The sequence below is a fragment of the Schistocerca piceifrons genome, chromosome 2 (assembly GCF_021461385.2).
Source record: "Schistocerca piceifrons isolate TAMUIC-IGC-003096 chromosome 2, iqSchPice1.1, whole genome shotgun sequence".
NCBI classification, from domain to species: Eukaryota; Metazoa; Arthropoda; class Insecta; order Orthoptera; family Acrididae; genus Schistocerca; species Schistocerca piceifrons.
In genome coordinates, this window is record NC_060139.1 from 433,745,581 (window position 1) to 433,761,735 (window position 16,155).

Here is a 16,155-nt window from a genome sequence, read left to right on the forward strand (position 1 = left end):
AATGTCGTCAATGTTTCCCTCATTTATGATTGCGTCTCGAAGGTGGATGTATTCTTCCGGGCGTAGTGTCTTCTGATTCAGTCTTATGTAAAGCATCCGTCGCACTTCTATTTTATCTATCAGGAATTGTTGGAATGAACGATGAGTGTTGAGAATGTGATTGTGTATTTCATTGTCTCTGGTCATCAAGCGGTAAGCAAGGAACCCCTTTCAAGTAACTTTTTTGTTTGTTTTACGCCTGTTTCACATTAAAATGATGTCCATCCTCTCCGTGCAGCAGTATTAATGGATACTGGAGGGCACCTTATGAACGGTATGTCGCTGCAGTGCCTTGTAGTCCTTCTGTTCTTCGTTGTCCAACTACGTTACGGCTTGTGTTTTCATTGTCCACAATTACGATGGCGGCTTCGCCTAGCTGAGGTCCCTTAAATCGAAATTCGTGTTCTACAGTTAGTCTTTTGTTGGCTCGAATTATAACTTTGTAGTCGAAATTATTCTGTCCAGATCTCTATTGAATATGTGAATCAGTTGATTGTATCTGTGTAAGATCCTCTGTAGATCTTGGACTGCTTCTCGTCCCAGTCCACCGAAATTTGTGCATCGTTGATAAATTTATGTTTCTTCATTTCCAATGAAAGACACCTACGGAAATTAATGGCCTTGGATAGGTGGTGGTAGTAATGATGCCATGTTGTGATAGATTTGTCCTTGGATGAAAAAAAACATAATCGATTTCATCTCTGTTACTGTTGATCGAAGTGACACCGAAAGAAGAGAAGTCATTTGGGAGCAGGCGCTGTACGCTATTATATTTTGAAGAAAATGTTTTGATTCTATAGTTTTCCAGGTTATGTAATGTACAAATTCCTGCGGAGGTGCTTCCAATGAGGCTAATCAAACTTTTCCATTCATGCAACAGAATTCTGGTGTTTTTCTACTAAATTTTTTCGCGTTGTCAGACGTTATCCATTTTTTCCGATTACGACGTGTTTGTGTTTGTTATATTCTTTCGTCAGGCCGCATTGGAATGCTTCATTTGGTAGGTTGTGCTGTTTACTTGTCTTCGACCGCGCTTCTCGTAGGGTGATATTTTCATCTCTGACTTCAGTTCGCACTCTTTTATTATAAGATTGTGTCGCAATTTTTGAATTTCAATACGTTCATCTCGTTGTTCTTCGGCTTCTCTGCTTCTCACGATGCTCATCCTCATTCATTGGGAACTTAATTTTGCTTCGCGCTCTTTGTCTGTCTCGTTTTTTCGCTGTTCTGTTATTATTCGCCGTTAGGCTTCAGAACTGGCAACACCTCCTATTTTACATTTGGTAGTTGTCTAAAATACAAATCAAATCAACTTTTTACTAGCAAATACAGTAAGTACACTTAACGTACTTTTCACACTTAATTTTCGATTTATATTCAGTCGCTGTTTCTCTTTGACTACTCACACTTCACTGTTTGTTTTTCTTCACTCCTTGCACTAATTTCTCAGTTACTCCCTTCGTCACTGACAATAAACTGACGTTCGAATCTAAGATGGGTCTTTCTTTGTATATTCCTAGCGATGGATAGCCCCACTAGTGGCGAATTCCAGAACATACCAAAAAGACTTCAAATTCACAACATTCGAGAGTGTTCTGGAATGTTCCATAATGATTGGGATGTTCCAGAACATTCTCGAATCTTCCCGAATGTTGCCGACTATTCGCAACATTCCAGAACTTACCGGAACATTGTGGAACATTTCGGAACATTCTGGAATCCTGTGATACGTTCTAGAATACTCTCGTATTTTGTGGAACGTTCTCGAATACTCTCGAATGTTCTAGGGGGCCAAACTTTCCAACCCTTGTATCTTCAAAAGCACGCCCTTCAGGTAGAAAAAGGAACCATCTTCATAGATGGCGATAGAGGGCTGTCACACAATACAATTTCCTTGATCGTACCGGGACTCGTTTCTTAGTTTTAGCAGCAGGTGCATTGTGCACTTACTTTCATAATATATATTCGTTAAGCAGTTGGAGTAGAAGTTCTTAATGGAGATTTACGGGTCAAGAACATCAGTTCATAAAGCAAATAATTATACTTAGCAAGTGCCGAAACTGCTTAAGGCCCAACGTCAAGTAGCTACCTTGGGGAAGTCATTTCAACTAATATATTTTTACCCATAATTTTCCTCAGCCATAAAGTGCTGTTTACGGCAATACTGACCAATCTTAAGTGAATTTCCCTACAAGAAAATGTAATAGCATTGACAGTGTAAGGCGGCAAGATTTTGCCAGCATACATTTAATATACTATACATTCTTTTCGATTTATATGTACATCAGATCTTTCTTTACGATGCAGTCATTTCATTCGCTGATACTGGCTAGCACCACATACTAACAATTTCTGTAGTACTGCCTTTCTGGGAGTTAATTAGAGGTGAGCACCGACCGAAAGGGCGATGTGGGCCACATGTTCCTCAGAAGCCACTACCGGCTAAAGATGGCTAGGGCGCCAGACAGGTAGCTTACCGTTAATTCTAACTGTAAGTGCGTTAAAAACTATTCTAATAAAATACAAGACACCAATAAATTAAAGAAGGCTGTCTGCAAAATAGCAGGGAGCTGTTGGTGAGTGGAAGAATACTGGGCCACAAATTTACTAATCTATTTTTAAAAACACAAACCAATTTATTAAAACACAGAAACTGATGCAAGAAAATCTGAGCACTACCCTCAGAATAAATTACACTAATTTCCAACAACATAACTGTGGGTGGGTAGTACATAACTTAGAGAAATGACTGAATTAAATTTTAAAAAACGTTATTTTTTGAGAAGATCACTAAGTAAAAAAAAAATTGATATATCCTTAGCACAGAGGTCTAATCAGACCATATTTCCTTAAAATTAACCTGCATATTCCACATTACAAGTTTCAAAAACATATTGAAAACAGCTAACAGGTCACTGAATAAGTAATACGGCACGCAGGCAGTTTACAGAGTGATTTGATGGAAAGTGTGGCCGGCCGGTATGGCCGAGCGGTTCTAGGCGCTTCAGTCTGGAACCGCGCGACCGCTACGGTCGCAGGTTCGAATCCTGTCTCGGGAATGGATGTGTGTGGTGTCCTTAGGTTAGTTAGGTTTAAGTAGTTCTAAGTTCTAGGGGACTGATGACCTCAGATGTTAAGTCCCATAGTGCTCAGAGCCATTTGAACCATTTTTGGAAAGTGTGGCTTGCACTCACGAACAACCCAGATACGCTGCTCAGTAACGTGTCGAGTAGACAACAAAATCAGAATCTAAGAAATGCTCCCCACACATCGCGAACACTTGTCGCAGAAATCGGGTAAACGTAGCGTAGTAGCAAAACAGAAAGAAGCGACTATGGCTCACAACAGCGAATCGAAGGAACGACCACAAATACTAGCTATGCCCGAAAGGAACCAGGATGCAGTGCCTCACACATCTGTTAAGTACAAAATAACTGCCTCTTACAAAAGGCATCACAGTATAGTCCACAATATGGACACACAACTGTTCCTCGAGCAGACACCGAGCGATGTGGCGCAATGGTTATGGCACTGGACTCGCATTCGGGAGGACGACGGTTCAATCCCGAATCCGGCCATCCTGATTTAGGTTTTCCGTGATTCCCCTAAATCGCTCCAGGCAAATGCCGGGATGGTTCCTTTGAAAGGGCACGGCCGACTTCCTTCCCCGTGCTTCTCCAATACGATGAGACCTACAGCCTCTCTGTTTGGTGTCTTCCCCCCAAACAATCCAATCCAATCCAGTACCGAGCAGACTCGCTTCCTCCAGTTGCCGTGTAGCTCACACTTAAACTCGCACCAGCGTGATGGCACCAATAAAACCCCACAGGCCGTCCGCTACCTTCCACCTATGTTCAGCATTAGAGAACGCTCACACGTCCTCGGTAAACCTGGACCTCGAATTTCCCATTCCCTGCTTGCCACTTCCCCATAGTTAGCCAAACACGCCCTTATATCCATGCCTGGCGTTGCTTAAGCGCCTTGTTGCGGGTAGGCGTCCTCTGGTGTCACAGCAACGGGCCAGAGACAAGCGCAGGGTAGATGCGTATTCAAATACAGAGATATATAAACAGGCAGAATGAGGCGCTGCGGTCGGCAATGCCTAAATAAGACAAATGTCTGGCGCAGTTGTTAGATCAGTTACTGATGCTACAATGGCAGGTTATCAAGATTTAATTCAGTTTAAACGTGATGTTATAGTCCGCGTACGAGCGATGGGACACAGCATATCCGAGGCAGCGATGAAGTGGGGATTTTCCCGTACGTTCATTTTACGAGTGTACCATCAATATCAGGAATCCGGTAAAAACTCAAATCTCTGACCTCGCTGCAGCCGGGAGAAGATCCTTCAAGAACGGGTCCAGCGGTGACTGAAGAGAATCCTTCAGCATGAGAGAAGTGCAACCCTTCCGCAAATTGCTACTGGTTTCAATGCTGAGCCATCAACAAGCGAACCATTCAACGAAACATCATCGATATGGGCTTCAGAGTCGAAGGCGCACTAGTGTACCCTTGATGACTACACCACATACAGTTGCACGCCTCGCCTGGGCCCGTCAATACTTTAGACTGTTGATGACTGGAAACATCTTGCCTGGTCGAACGAGTTTCGTTTCAAATTGTATCAATCAGATGGACGTGTACGGGAAGGGAGGCAACCTCATGAATCCATTGACCCTGCATGTCAGTAGGGGCCTGTCCAAGCTGGTGGAGGATCCGTGATGGTGTGGAGCCCGTGCATTTGGAGTGATATGGGACCCCTGATACGTCTAGATACGAGTCTGACAGGTGACACGTAAGTAAGCATCCTGTCTGATCATCTGCATCCATTCATGTCCATTGTGCATTCCGACAGACTTGGGCAATTCCAGTAGGACAACGCGACACCCCACAGGCCCATAATTGCTACAGAGTGGCTCGAGGATCACTCTTCTGAGTTTAAACACTTCCACTGGGCACCAAACTCCCCAGACTCGAACATTATTGAGCATATCTGAGATTCCTCGCAACGTGCTGTTTAGAAGAGATCTCCACCTCTACGCACTCTTAGGGATTTATGGTCAGCCCAGGCCGGATTTATGGTGCCAATTCCATCCAGCACTACTACAGACATTTGTCGAGTCCATGTCACGTTGTGTTACGGCACTTCTGCGTGCTCACGGGGGCACTACACGATAACAGGCAGTTTCTTTGGCTCTTCAGTGTATATTACTTGGCAGTAACACAGCACACAAAAGTTACTTTTCCCCTGAAGTTTTTCACACCAGTGTATATTTTCTAAATTAGCAAAATTGGACTGATTGGAAACAAGTCTGCATTCTTGATATTCGGCTAATTTATAAACTACTTTATCCACTCTCCTTTTTAGCAACAAAGGCTCTTTCATACGAATCACTGTGAGTGACAAAACATTCGTCAATCCTTTGTTCAGAACTAGGAACGCTTCTTTATTAATTCGAAAGTTTTCTAACAATACCAAGTCTCCAAAATGTCGGAACGCAATTATATTTCACCATTTCGGACTTCGCACTTTTTTCTACAACGCGTGCGATCTAGATGGCTGCAGTAAAACTGTTCGCCAGCATTCATTGACACAGATAAGGTACTTATACCTGGTTTCTTGTTCAATTTCCTGCTCTGAACAAGTTCAATCACATCCATGACGAAATTGTACTCTTTATTAAATGTGATACGAAGGTACATATAGTCTTATTTCATTACGCTTATGAAACAGGGACAGCTGATGTACAGACACTAATCATTTCAAACTGACTCACTCTAGGGACATCGTTATTTGACCGGAATAGTCAAATATACTCACTGACCCGAAAACACAACAGCAAATATCGGGTTACGGCTTCCCATCTTCGTTTTCCGCAGACGTGGCGTGTGATCCGCTCCGAAACTTGGGGTAGAATGAAAACACGTCGCCGCTTCACAGCAAAACAGCAACGCACGAATAACTGTTCTAAATCTTCACTTATTATTACTTTGTTTGGGTTCTGTCGAACTCGCCGATCATTCGGTGTGGCACATCATATTGCTTTAACAGAAATAACACTGAGAACAAATCTTACTAGAAGTTGTGCAATCTTGAGTCATCAAGTGTCTCTCCCTCTCTACAGCTAAGTGTTTCAAAGTTTTCTATCATAAAAATACAAGAACTCTTCATTGCTCGATTAGTACCGAAAGCTGAAAGGTCCACACAGTACATCACTGGCGGCAAATAACCTGCAATGCTGCCATTTAAAGAGGGACACATGCCAGTACACACGCATTTTTTAGAAAACATATTTTCAGATATATCAGGAAACAGTTTCCGGAACGTGGTTTTTATTCTACGACTTCCAAATTATTTAGTTCAAACGCCGTCAATGTCGATAACAACACTGAAAATGTGGGAAATTGCACGGTATGGTGATGAGAATACTAGAAATAATCAATGAAAAGCCTGAAATCAGCGTTAGCAAGACTGTTTGCATTTAAAGTATTTTATCAACAGCTGAAACAAAAAGCAAAATAAATTGTGGGAAACGAAAGAAAAAGGGGCAGGCTTGCAAGAGTTCAGTGACGTACTTCAACCACTTTTTGAAAACAATTTCTTCAAATACACAGAAGAGAAAGGTGTTCTTAGGAAAGATTTCGAGCCACGGAAATTATCAGTTGGGCTACAGAAAGTTTAGACAAGTCATAGGGACTACGAATTATATTAAAATGCGTTAACTAGCTGCGTATCGTAACTCAGTATTCATGACCAACATGTTGAAACTGCTAACAGTACGGGTACACGTGAAATGTACGAGAAACTGCGATATTCAAAAATTATGAAATTCTCTTCAGTTATGGTCATTGTTTTACCCAAAAACTCCGATGGTGTTTCAGTAAAACAGTGTAATACATTATTAAAGTATATTATTTAAGGACGCAGCAGCCATCGACGGTACAGAAAAGTCGTAGACTAAAAGACTCTTCGCAACTAGTGGAATACTGACAGAAAAAGAAAAACGAAAAAAAAAGGTTATGAGAAGTAGCCAGTATCATAGGTCGCTTAGAAATAAACTCTACAAGTAGCACGACTAATCGAAAGCGGAATAGCTACGAGAGAAATGTAAACGAATTAAATAGTAACTTGCTTAAGAAAAATCACAAACTATTTGTAAGAAGATTAAACATAACTTTGTTGAAGTAGATGTGTGCACCATAAGGTCAGAGAAAAGTAGGTAGACTAAGTGGCAGGAATGCATCTAAATTATATGTCGATCAAGTTGGAGAAAACGGTTGTTTAAAATATTGATATCCACAGTTTTAGTCAGAGGCTGATATAAGAATGAATGCATTACATTAGTACAAAGTCAACAAGAATCCCTGAAAGCATTTAAAATTACTAGCCTCTTAGTGTTATACAATAAATAAGAACATCTTCATTTCGTGCTTTACGTATCTGCCCCGTTTTAACTATAACACTGCATTTTAAGTGCTGCAAGTTTTGCAGCAGCCCACATTTTACTGTCTAACAAACCAATATTCCAGACGTACAGATTTAAATCTTATCTATATTTCTTTACCAGTATTTGATATTATCAGACTTCTCTAATTGAAGGAACCTTTCTTTGCGTGCGCCATTCATCCACTGATATCTTCCTTTATTCAATCGTTTTAATGATGTTACTGCGTGGACAGGAGAGTGTTTTGTCTTATCCTGCTGTGCCATTTCCTATACTGAAGATGAACGAATCACTATCTTCTTTTCTACCACCCTTCTTCACTGTCGTCTTTGCTTCGTTCCTGCTTAACTCAAGTTGCGTAGTAAACTGTCTACCTTTTTCATTCGATATTTCTTGAGTTTTGCATGTCTGCGGCGTCTACTGGACTTGTGCAAGGTAATGTCTTAATATCTGCAAAATCGAAAGGTTTGACAAATCTGCTAAGGCACTGAGCTACATATCAGGAGAAGTATATTTCAAAACCATATCAAGTAACTTTAATTTATGTTTTTTCAGTCGAATGACATAACACTTTCACACGCACTTTCTCCTATATTTCCCCAAATGAGCAACCATATCAAATTTAGGAACATCGAAGAGTCTTCAATCGTTAGTAGAGGGAAAACGGATAAAGGCCCCAGTGTTCATAGAATCTTAAACACCAAACCACACATCAGCATTGGAAAGAAAGGTGATACTGGAATTTTTTGTTTCAGGTGCCATGCAGTTCTCTGTATAAGCCAGTGAAATTCTGCACTGCATTTGTCATCTTGACGGGGCTAGGACTTCTCCTTGTATATGGTCTGATGCAATTAACAGCGGTGAGTAATTCCGTTAATATTCTTTTTCTTTGTGTCTTTGGGGACTGAAACACGAACCGGTCGAAAATTATAAAAATCTTAATCGTGTGCAAGGCACCAAAATGATTGCTGCATGTAGAACGAATCTACTTCTCGGTTCATATCCCTAACAACTCTTTAGACGTACAAGAAACATGGAGTTTTGCTCGTATGGGGCTTCTTATTTTCAAATGTTGTGTCAAGGTCTTAGACCTCCGACAGTGTGGTGCTTTATAAGCGGCCATTTGCAAGGTGTTTCCTCAACCACAACAGTCAAGAGCAGCGATAAGCCATCTTAAAGGACTCCTGTCCCACTAAGAGAGCACAATTCCAATATTTTGATACATCTTGATGGCCGTTTGTGGTGATAATTCTTTCTAGTTCCCTCTCTTCTCGATGTTCCAGTGCATGACAGATGCGTGGAACATCCCCGTCATACGAGGCTACAACAGCCGGAAAATTCGGCAGTAGCAGAACACTGCTTAAATGAGGGACACAGTATGAAATTTGATGAAACTGGTAGTTGCCAAAATTTCCGGTTTTTGGAACGGTGTCTATAAAGAGGCGATTGAAATTAGGTTGGCTGATAATTCAATCAACAGAGACAATGGATTTCCTCTTAGCAAGACGTGGAATCCTGTATCATCTCGCATCAAAATTGAACGCTCTTCGGTGCGGCCCTGAGTGCGATATATCGTTGCCAGCAGTGTTCCACTAAGGGCGGCGCCACCTTCCTGTCTTGAAGGGCAGCAACAGTGATGGGCGGCGCATGCACCGTGTACTGAACGGTGGCCTGTATAGGATGTCGATTTCCAGCCTGGCGTCAGTTCTCAGCGGGAATCATCAGCAGAAGCAGCATTTTCCTGAAGTTGGCGACCAGTTGGTCCGCCGAAATATCGAGTCAAGTTGATTTTAGGATCCGGCAGCAAACCCGAAGAGACTTTCAAGACTTATTACGCCGGGAAAGCCTACGTAATCATATACTTTAGCATATTTCAACCAAACAGGAAATCTTCCACCGAGAAAACGGATAGCATAATATATTACCAAATTCAGAAATACACTCTTTAATTAACTTTGTCGATATTTCATCATGACCACTACAATTATTTGATTTTATAGTTTTTATGGTGGATGTTGCTTCTAATAGGGTAGGAGCATATTCACATGAGTGAAGTTACGTGTAATGACTGGTCTGAAGTACACTATGGCAGCATGTACTGAGTCTGGCAACTACATCGTTTTGGTAACATTTATGAAATGATTGCTAAAAAGTTTTTCAACTCTGTGTGAATCGGTTACCAATGCATCAGTTACTCTTAATGCTCACTGCCCCTCTTCACGTCTGCTTCTACGAGTCTCCTACTTCATTATATCCCATACTGGTTCAAATGGTTCAAATGGCTCTGAGCACTATGGGACTTAACATCTATGGTCATCAGTCCCCTAGAACTTAGAACTACTTAAACCTAACTAACCTAAGGACAGCACACAACACTCAGTCATCACGAGGCAGAGAAAATCCCTGACTCCGCCGGGAATCGAACCCGGGAACCCGGGCTCGGGAAGCGAGAACGCTACCGCACGACCACGAGCTGCGGACATATCCCATATTGCCTTTACATTTTTATCTCATGTGATTATCTTTTCCTTGTTCTGTATTAGCTATGATGTCTGTTCTTCTAATGAGCTATAACATCAGTATCAGAGCTGTTTCTGACTGACAGATGCAGTTTTCTCTTTGTTTTACAAAACACCTGTATTCCTTGAGTATTCCATCGCTTCTCTGTAGAACCTGGTCTAATCTGGATTACTTTTTGGAGGAAAAAGTATTCAAATAACGTAAAAACATTATAAATAAAAGTGATTTAATTTTCATTCATGGAATGAACGCTGTACACATTACTCTAGTTCATGTCTTTCAAGAGTGCCCTAAAATTAACAATTTTTGGCTTACGACTACCCTCTTGAATACAGATTTTATATGCTGTTTGGCCTTAATACTTGGCAAAAGGAACTATATATCATGGTCTGAGAGGCCATTAACTATTGGTTTGTGATATAGTTTTGTTCATTAGACTTTTCTATGAATGTACTGTCAATGGCTGTTTGTGAGCAATGAGCTATCCTATCTGGGCAGTTTATGGTAGGAACTAAGCAGAATGATAGTGTTGCTGACTTATAAATTCTTATTGGGAGAGGCTTTAAGAAAATCTACGCTGTTTCTTCGTTTGTTGATGTTAAATAGGCCAGTAGATCTTCGAGGTGATTTATGAACAGATTATATTTACCTGTAGGTGCTCGGTATATACTTACTATTATGAAAGATTGGTTTCGAAATTCTAGTTTTCTTTCACATGCTTCTATGTGCTGCTCTAGGCAAAATTTATTAATGCCTCTGATCTTAAATTTATGACAGTTCTTGATGAATGGAATGTGGCAACTCCCTTTTTTCTCTATTTATGCTCTACAAAAGGAAATGCTGACCTAAATCCTGTAACAGCTAACACATTTATACCAACAGTCACATGATGTTCAGGGAAGCAGGTTATGTCAATTGAGTTTGAAGACTAATCCATCAAAGCAGATAAGCAGTTCATTAATTTTACTTCTTAGTCCTCGAATATTTATATTTCATAAAGACAGCTGCCATTTGACTGCCACTGACTTAAAATTGGGTGGAAATAAAATTTCTGCTGCTTGCTGAAAATTTTTGACCAACAGCTGTTTGTGCTAATACAGTAGGCCAGGTTTGTATTGTTTGGTTCCTTTCTCGAACTGAATGTTTGTTTCCGTCCTAATCTCTCAAAACGTAGTTCATGTCTGTTTTTTTACCCTAAAAAAGGTGTTGTTCTGAACTCTGTAACCACTGGTATTTCATGACTCATGACAGTGCCTCCCCCCTTAAACTTTTTGCTATTAGCCCAGCCAGTTTACCCTTCCTTTCCTGTTGAGGCAAAGGCCATTCCTGTTATAATATTATCCATTTAGAGAACCAACAGAAAAGACGCCAACTCCAAATTAACTTTCCTGACAAAACAGCTCAAATGAGGTAGGTCATAGTGTCTGAGAACAGGTGCAAAAACAACATCGATATATTTCGATGATGATGGAATCTTTGCCAGGTCAACTCTAAACTGCACGCAGGATTTCTGTCAGTACTATTACCTGGCCCATCCATAATAACCACAGACTCTTCCTTGATGAAGTCTCTGCAAAATGATCCCAAATTCTGTATTACCTGCTCCATACCAGCACCAGATTTTAAAAAAAAATTTGGTGCCATGGTATTCTGATCCTAGACCATCCTGAAAAGTTAGCCAACACTTTAGCTGGAGAACTACGAAACAGAACTTTATTTCTCTTTAATGAATTCCCTAGATTCTTACTTTTCAGTGTACTGCTGGAAGTTTTTTGTGCGCTGTCTTCACTTGAATCTGCTTGAGACTCATCGGTTTCTAACTGAAGACATAGGTAAAACATATTTTTGACATTGACAACAAAGGTGTTGGATGAAGTTCTAAGCATTTGAACTGCTGCTGCTACACAACGTTGTCACACAAACAAGCCCTACCTGTTATGGAATAAGCGTTGATAGCTGCGCAGTTTCGGTGGATCACACGTATAAGTGCTGTAGTAGGACTTATCCTTAAAATGAATATCCAGAAGCTCCTCTTTAAATTTCAAAATTTGAAGTTCACTAATCTTTAATCACGTCTTTAAGATACTACCGGTGATGAAAAGGTCTCTTACAGTCTCTTATAATGTTAACACACAGGTAGTTAGTATGGACGTAAGTGGAGCATAATAGTTCGTATATCACCAAATAATAGAAGCATACACAGTACATTAGTTCATAAATTTTTCCTTGTGGCTAGATACATTAAATTTTCTAACTGCAGAAACATCTGATTGCCATTATTTCTGACAAAATTCATTATCTCAGTGCAGTCATGAGAAAAAACTGAACAACCTCCACAATAAAGTTCTATGAGGTGAATTTGCTCCTACCATTTTCATAATATTGATATTATGTGCTTAATGCAGGAACTTTAATATCGAAATTTTGAACAGAAAGAGAAAATTTTATATAGACCTTAATACTCTTTGTCAGAAAAGTTCCAGGACATTTTTTTTTATGTCTGAGGTTGCAGCACTAAACAGAGAGAAATTTTTTCGCAGTATGTGTGCGTTCTCGAAATGACCTTCGCTATATTTCCGCACAAACTTACTACGTGTCAGGGCTGTGCTTAGCAACACATTGTTTGGGTTCCTGGCGCATTAGTTACAGTGACACAATAGATGCTCATAGTGAGCAAAGAATGATTACAAAGTTCTGAGTTAAGCTCGGAAAACACCTAGTGAAACTTGGACAATTGTTAAGGAACCATATTCAGGCAAGGCACTTTGAAGAAGTCGTGTTTTTGAGTGGCACAGAAGGTTCCGTGAAAGCAGAGATTCAGTGCACGACGATCCCAGAGCTGGTCGCGCGTCTGCAGCACATACCGATGGAAACGTGGAATGTGTAAGACCATTACTGCAGGGAGATCGTCATGTAACTGTGCGTGCGATGTCAGAAGAACTTAATTTGAATCGTGATGTCTGTCATAAGGTTTTACGCGAAGATTTAGGGAAACCTAAAAATGCAAAACTCGTCCCTCACATACTAACGGACGAACGGAAAGAGAATAGAAGAGACTAAGAATTTCTGCTGAACTACTGGATAGAGCCAGACGTGATCCCACATTTGTGTCAAAGATTATTGCTGGGGATGAAAGTTGGTGCTACCTGTAAGATTCTCACACAAAGCGTCAAAGTGCTGAAAGGCGGGGTCCTGGATCACTAGCCTCAAGAAAAATCAAACGACAACCTTCCAGAACAAAGACAATGTTGATCGCGTTCTTTGACTGTAAGGAATTTGATCGCCACGAGTATGTTCATCCAGGTCTAACAGTGAACTGAACTCTTTACATCAACGTCTAGAAACGTTTGCGACATGAAATCCGTCTGATTTGTGGCATTCTCAGGACTGGTTCTCACTGTGTAACAATGCAAGACCTCATGCTGCTTTATCTGTTACCGAGTATCTGGCCATACATTCTGTTATTGTCATCTCATATCCCCCATAATCAACAGACCTATTGCCTTGCGATTTTTTCTTGTTTCCACGAGTGAAAAGGCAACAGAAGGGATAGCTTGTACAAGATATCGCAGATATGCAACGGGCTATGACAAATAAGCTTACAGGCTTCGTGGTTGAAAATTTCCCTGTTTTCTTCCAACACACCCAGAAAGAATGAGATTGTCACTCTGTAGCGGAGTGTGCGCTGATATGAAACTGCCTGGCAGATTAAAACTGTGTGCCGGACCGAGAATCGAACTCGGGACCTTTGCCTTTCGTGGGCAAGTGCTCTACCATCTGAGCTACCCAAGCACGACTCACGCCCCGTCCTCACAGTGAGGAAAGGCAAAGGTCCCGAGTTCGAGTCTCGGTCCGGCACACAGTTTAAACCTGACAGGAAGTTTCACATCGAGGAAGGTTGGCAACTGTATGTAGATAGCCAAGAGGACTATTTCGGCAGCGCAAGGATTATTATTTGGTAACTGCAGTTTTCTGTTTTTAGAAAAACCTTTCCTTGAATTTTACTGACAAAGGGAGTAGATGAAATAGGAATGTGTCACAGCGCGTATAAAATTCAGGAAAATTCCAGTGCTAAACTTGTGGAAGCTTGACACGCTCCGCAGACTGTACGCATGACGTTGAAAACAGCTTTCGGCGCCGTCGCCGCTGCAGAGGGCCCCACCGGCAATGGCGAGGACGAGCAGCGGCCCAGTGGAGGGCCTCGCGCAGACCTCCGCCTCGGGCCGGCGCTTCTACAGCTTCGAGGGCCTGCCGTACGCGCAGCCGCCGCTGGGGCCGCTACGCTTCAAGGTGCGTGACGACGAAGCCAACGCGTTGCGCTCCAGCGTGGCTCTGTCGCACTGTGCTATAACTTATATCAGTATCAAACTGTCGAGGATACAGTGTGTTTCAAAGACAAGGGTCATTATTACAGGTATGTATTCCCCACATGTGGACAGAAAAAACAGTTCAGGGCAACATGCGTTCGCAAATTCTTTCAAAACAGTGATATTCACCGGAACGTTTTTCCTCCAGCAGCCAGTTGTCATGACAAATGATATCAACAGGACACTTAGTTCCTTAGCGAAGGCTGCGCTGAGTGTTGGTTTGCCGTTCGACGTGTACTCACATCAAGAGCTAGCAGGAGTGCATTCCACGTATGGTAGCCGGTCAGTGTGGCCGAGCGGTTCTAGACGCTACAGTCTGGAACCGCACGACCGCTACGGTCGCAGGTTCGAATCCTGCCTCGGACATGGATGTGTGTGATGTCCTTACGTTAGTTAGGTTTAAGTAGTTCTAAGTTCTAGGGGACTGATGACCTCAGAAGGTAAGTCCCATAGTGCTCAGAGCCATTTGAACCATTTGAACCACGTACGGTAAGGCGAACGGAAACGCTGCGCTGGCTCGTCGTCTGTACCAGGAGAGGTACCCAAAATGAAGAGGTCTAGATCGGGAGAAATTAGATGGTTCCATTGCCATCTGAGCGTTCATGGGAAGTTTTCAATCTCATGGTTTGCAACGGTTTTATCATTATTTCCAACGTGAACAGGCCCCGTCACCAGCAGATTACCTCACATGAGTATGTTCTAATACTGCTTCTTGCAGCAGTGTGCTGGAAGTTAGGATCGTGTCTGCAGGGCCATGAGACGTTGATATGCGGCCTGCATTCGTGCTGCAGGATGACATCTTCTGTAAAGGCAACTAAAAACTAAATTCCGTCCGATCAGGCCTCGAACGTCCAAGCGGTACTGACCGCCCCCCCACCCCCCACCCCTTTCCGTGTCATGCTAGAAGCTAAAAGATAGACGCACTGGATGCGTTCCAGTTAATTATGTAGTTTTTCTGCTGAGATGGACCCGTCCTCGCTATAAAGAGGTGTGAGGCGAGCAACAAGGTAAACACCTCTTCGAGATTTCGCCTTCTGGGTTTGAAGGTGCAGACAAACCTTTCCACCAGGCTGCTGGAAACTCGATGGGATGGTGCCATTTGGACGAAAGTGATGCTTTTCTCTTCACAAAAGTAGCAAAACTCTGACAATTTGAATTGAGGTTCAATATCTATGGTCATGCTTTCTAGTTATCCTTCGATGGAAACAAAATGTGATAAGGAATGTATGGTTTTTGCTGAGGAAATTAATTGTATCCGAGAGACATAAGGGAATTTGCTTCTTGCAAGAACCAAGATAAACCAAGATGAACACACAAAAGGCTCAGTGAAGCCTACATGAAATCAGCACCAAGGGACATTGCCTCAAGCCATGGGAAACATCTATGTGCCTGGAATACCTCCTGGCTTGGCGTGTCCGGCATGCTGTCGTCATCTATTTGATGTCTTTATCGATGTCTGAAGACATGTTGTTGAGCCCACCTTTTGGTGATAACTGTACATACTGACTTTCTTCGAGCAATAGCAGTACCTGGTATTGGAGTGGTTTGGCGATAGTGACTTCGGTGTCTCCATGCAGTAAGAGGATGCCAGTGAGTGTTGTGAATTCATTCCGATACTGTCCCTATGCTTCGATCTTGGGATGTTTGACTGGTGTCTACCGCCATCCTGTATTACAAAAATTGGATACTGTCATGGAGGACGAGATCCTCTGGCGAGCTGTTGGCAATAGTCGTGGCATCTATTGGAAATGTCTGGTGGCGGCATCTGCCTCTTCATCTGATGC

At 42.0% G+C, this 16,155-nt stretch overlaps 1 protein-coding gene across 3 annotated transcripts in view; it reads left to right on the top strand.

Annotated features, from left to right (window-relative positions):
• The window catches only part of LOC124777181 (esterase E4-like), a 213,073-nt gene that overhangs the window by 56,242 nt on the left and 140,676 nt on the right, over positions 1-16,155 (top strand). For 2 of the 3 annotated variants that reach the window (XM_047252492.1, XM_047252493.1), the window contains exons 2-3: positions 8,240-8,344; positions 14,133-14,294. In XM_047252492.1, the coding sequence (XP_047108448.1) occupies positions 8,240-8,344; positions 14,133-14,294 (267 nt within the window). The remainder of the gene's footprint in view (positions 1-8,239; positions 8,345-14,132; positions 14,295-16,155) is intronic. The other variant, XM_047252494.1, reaches the window with a different exon arrangement.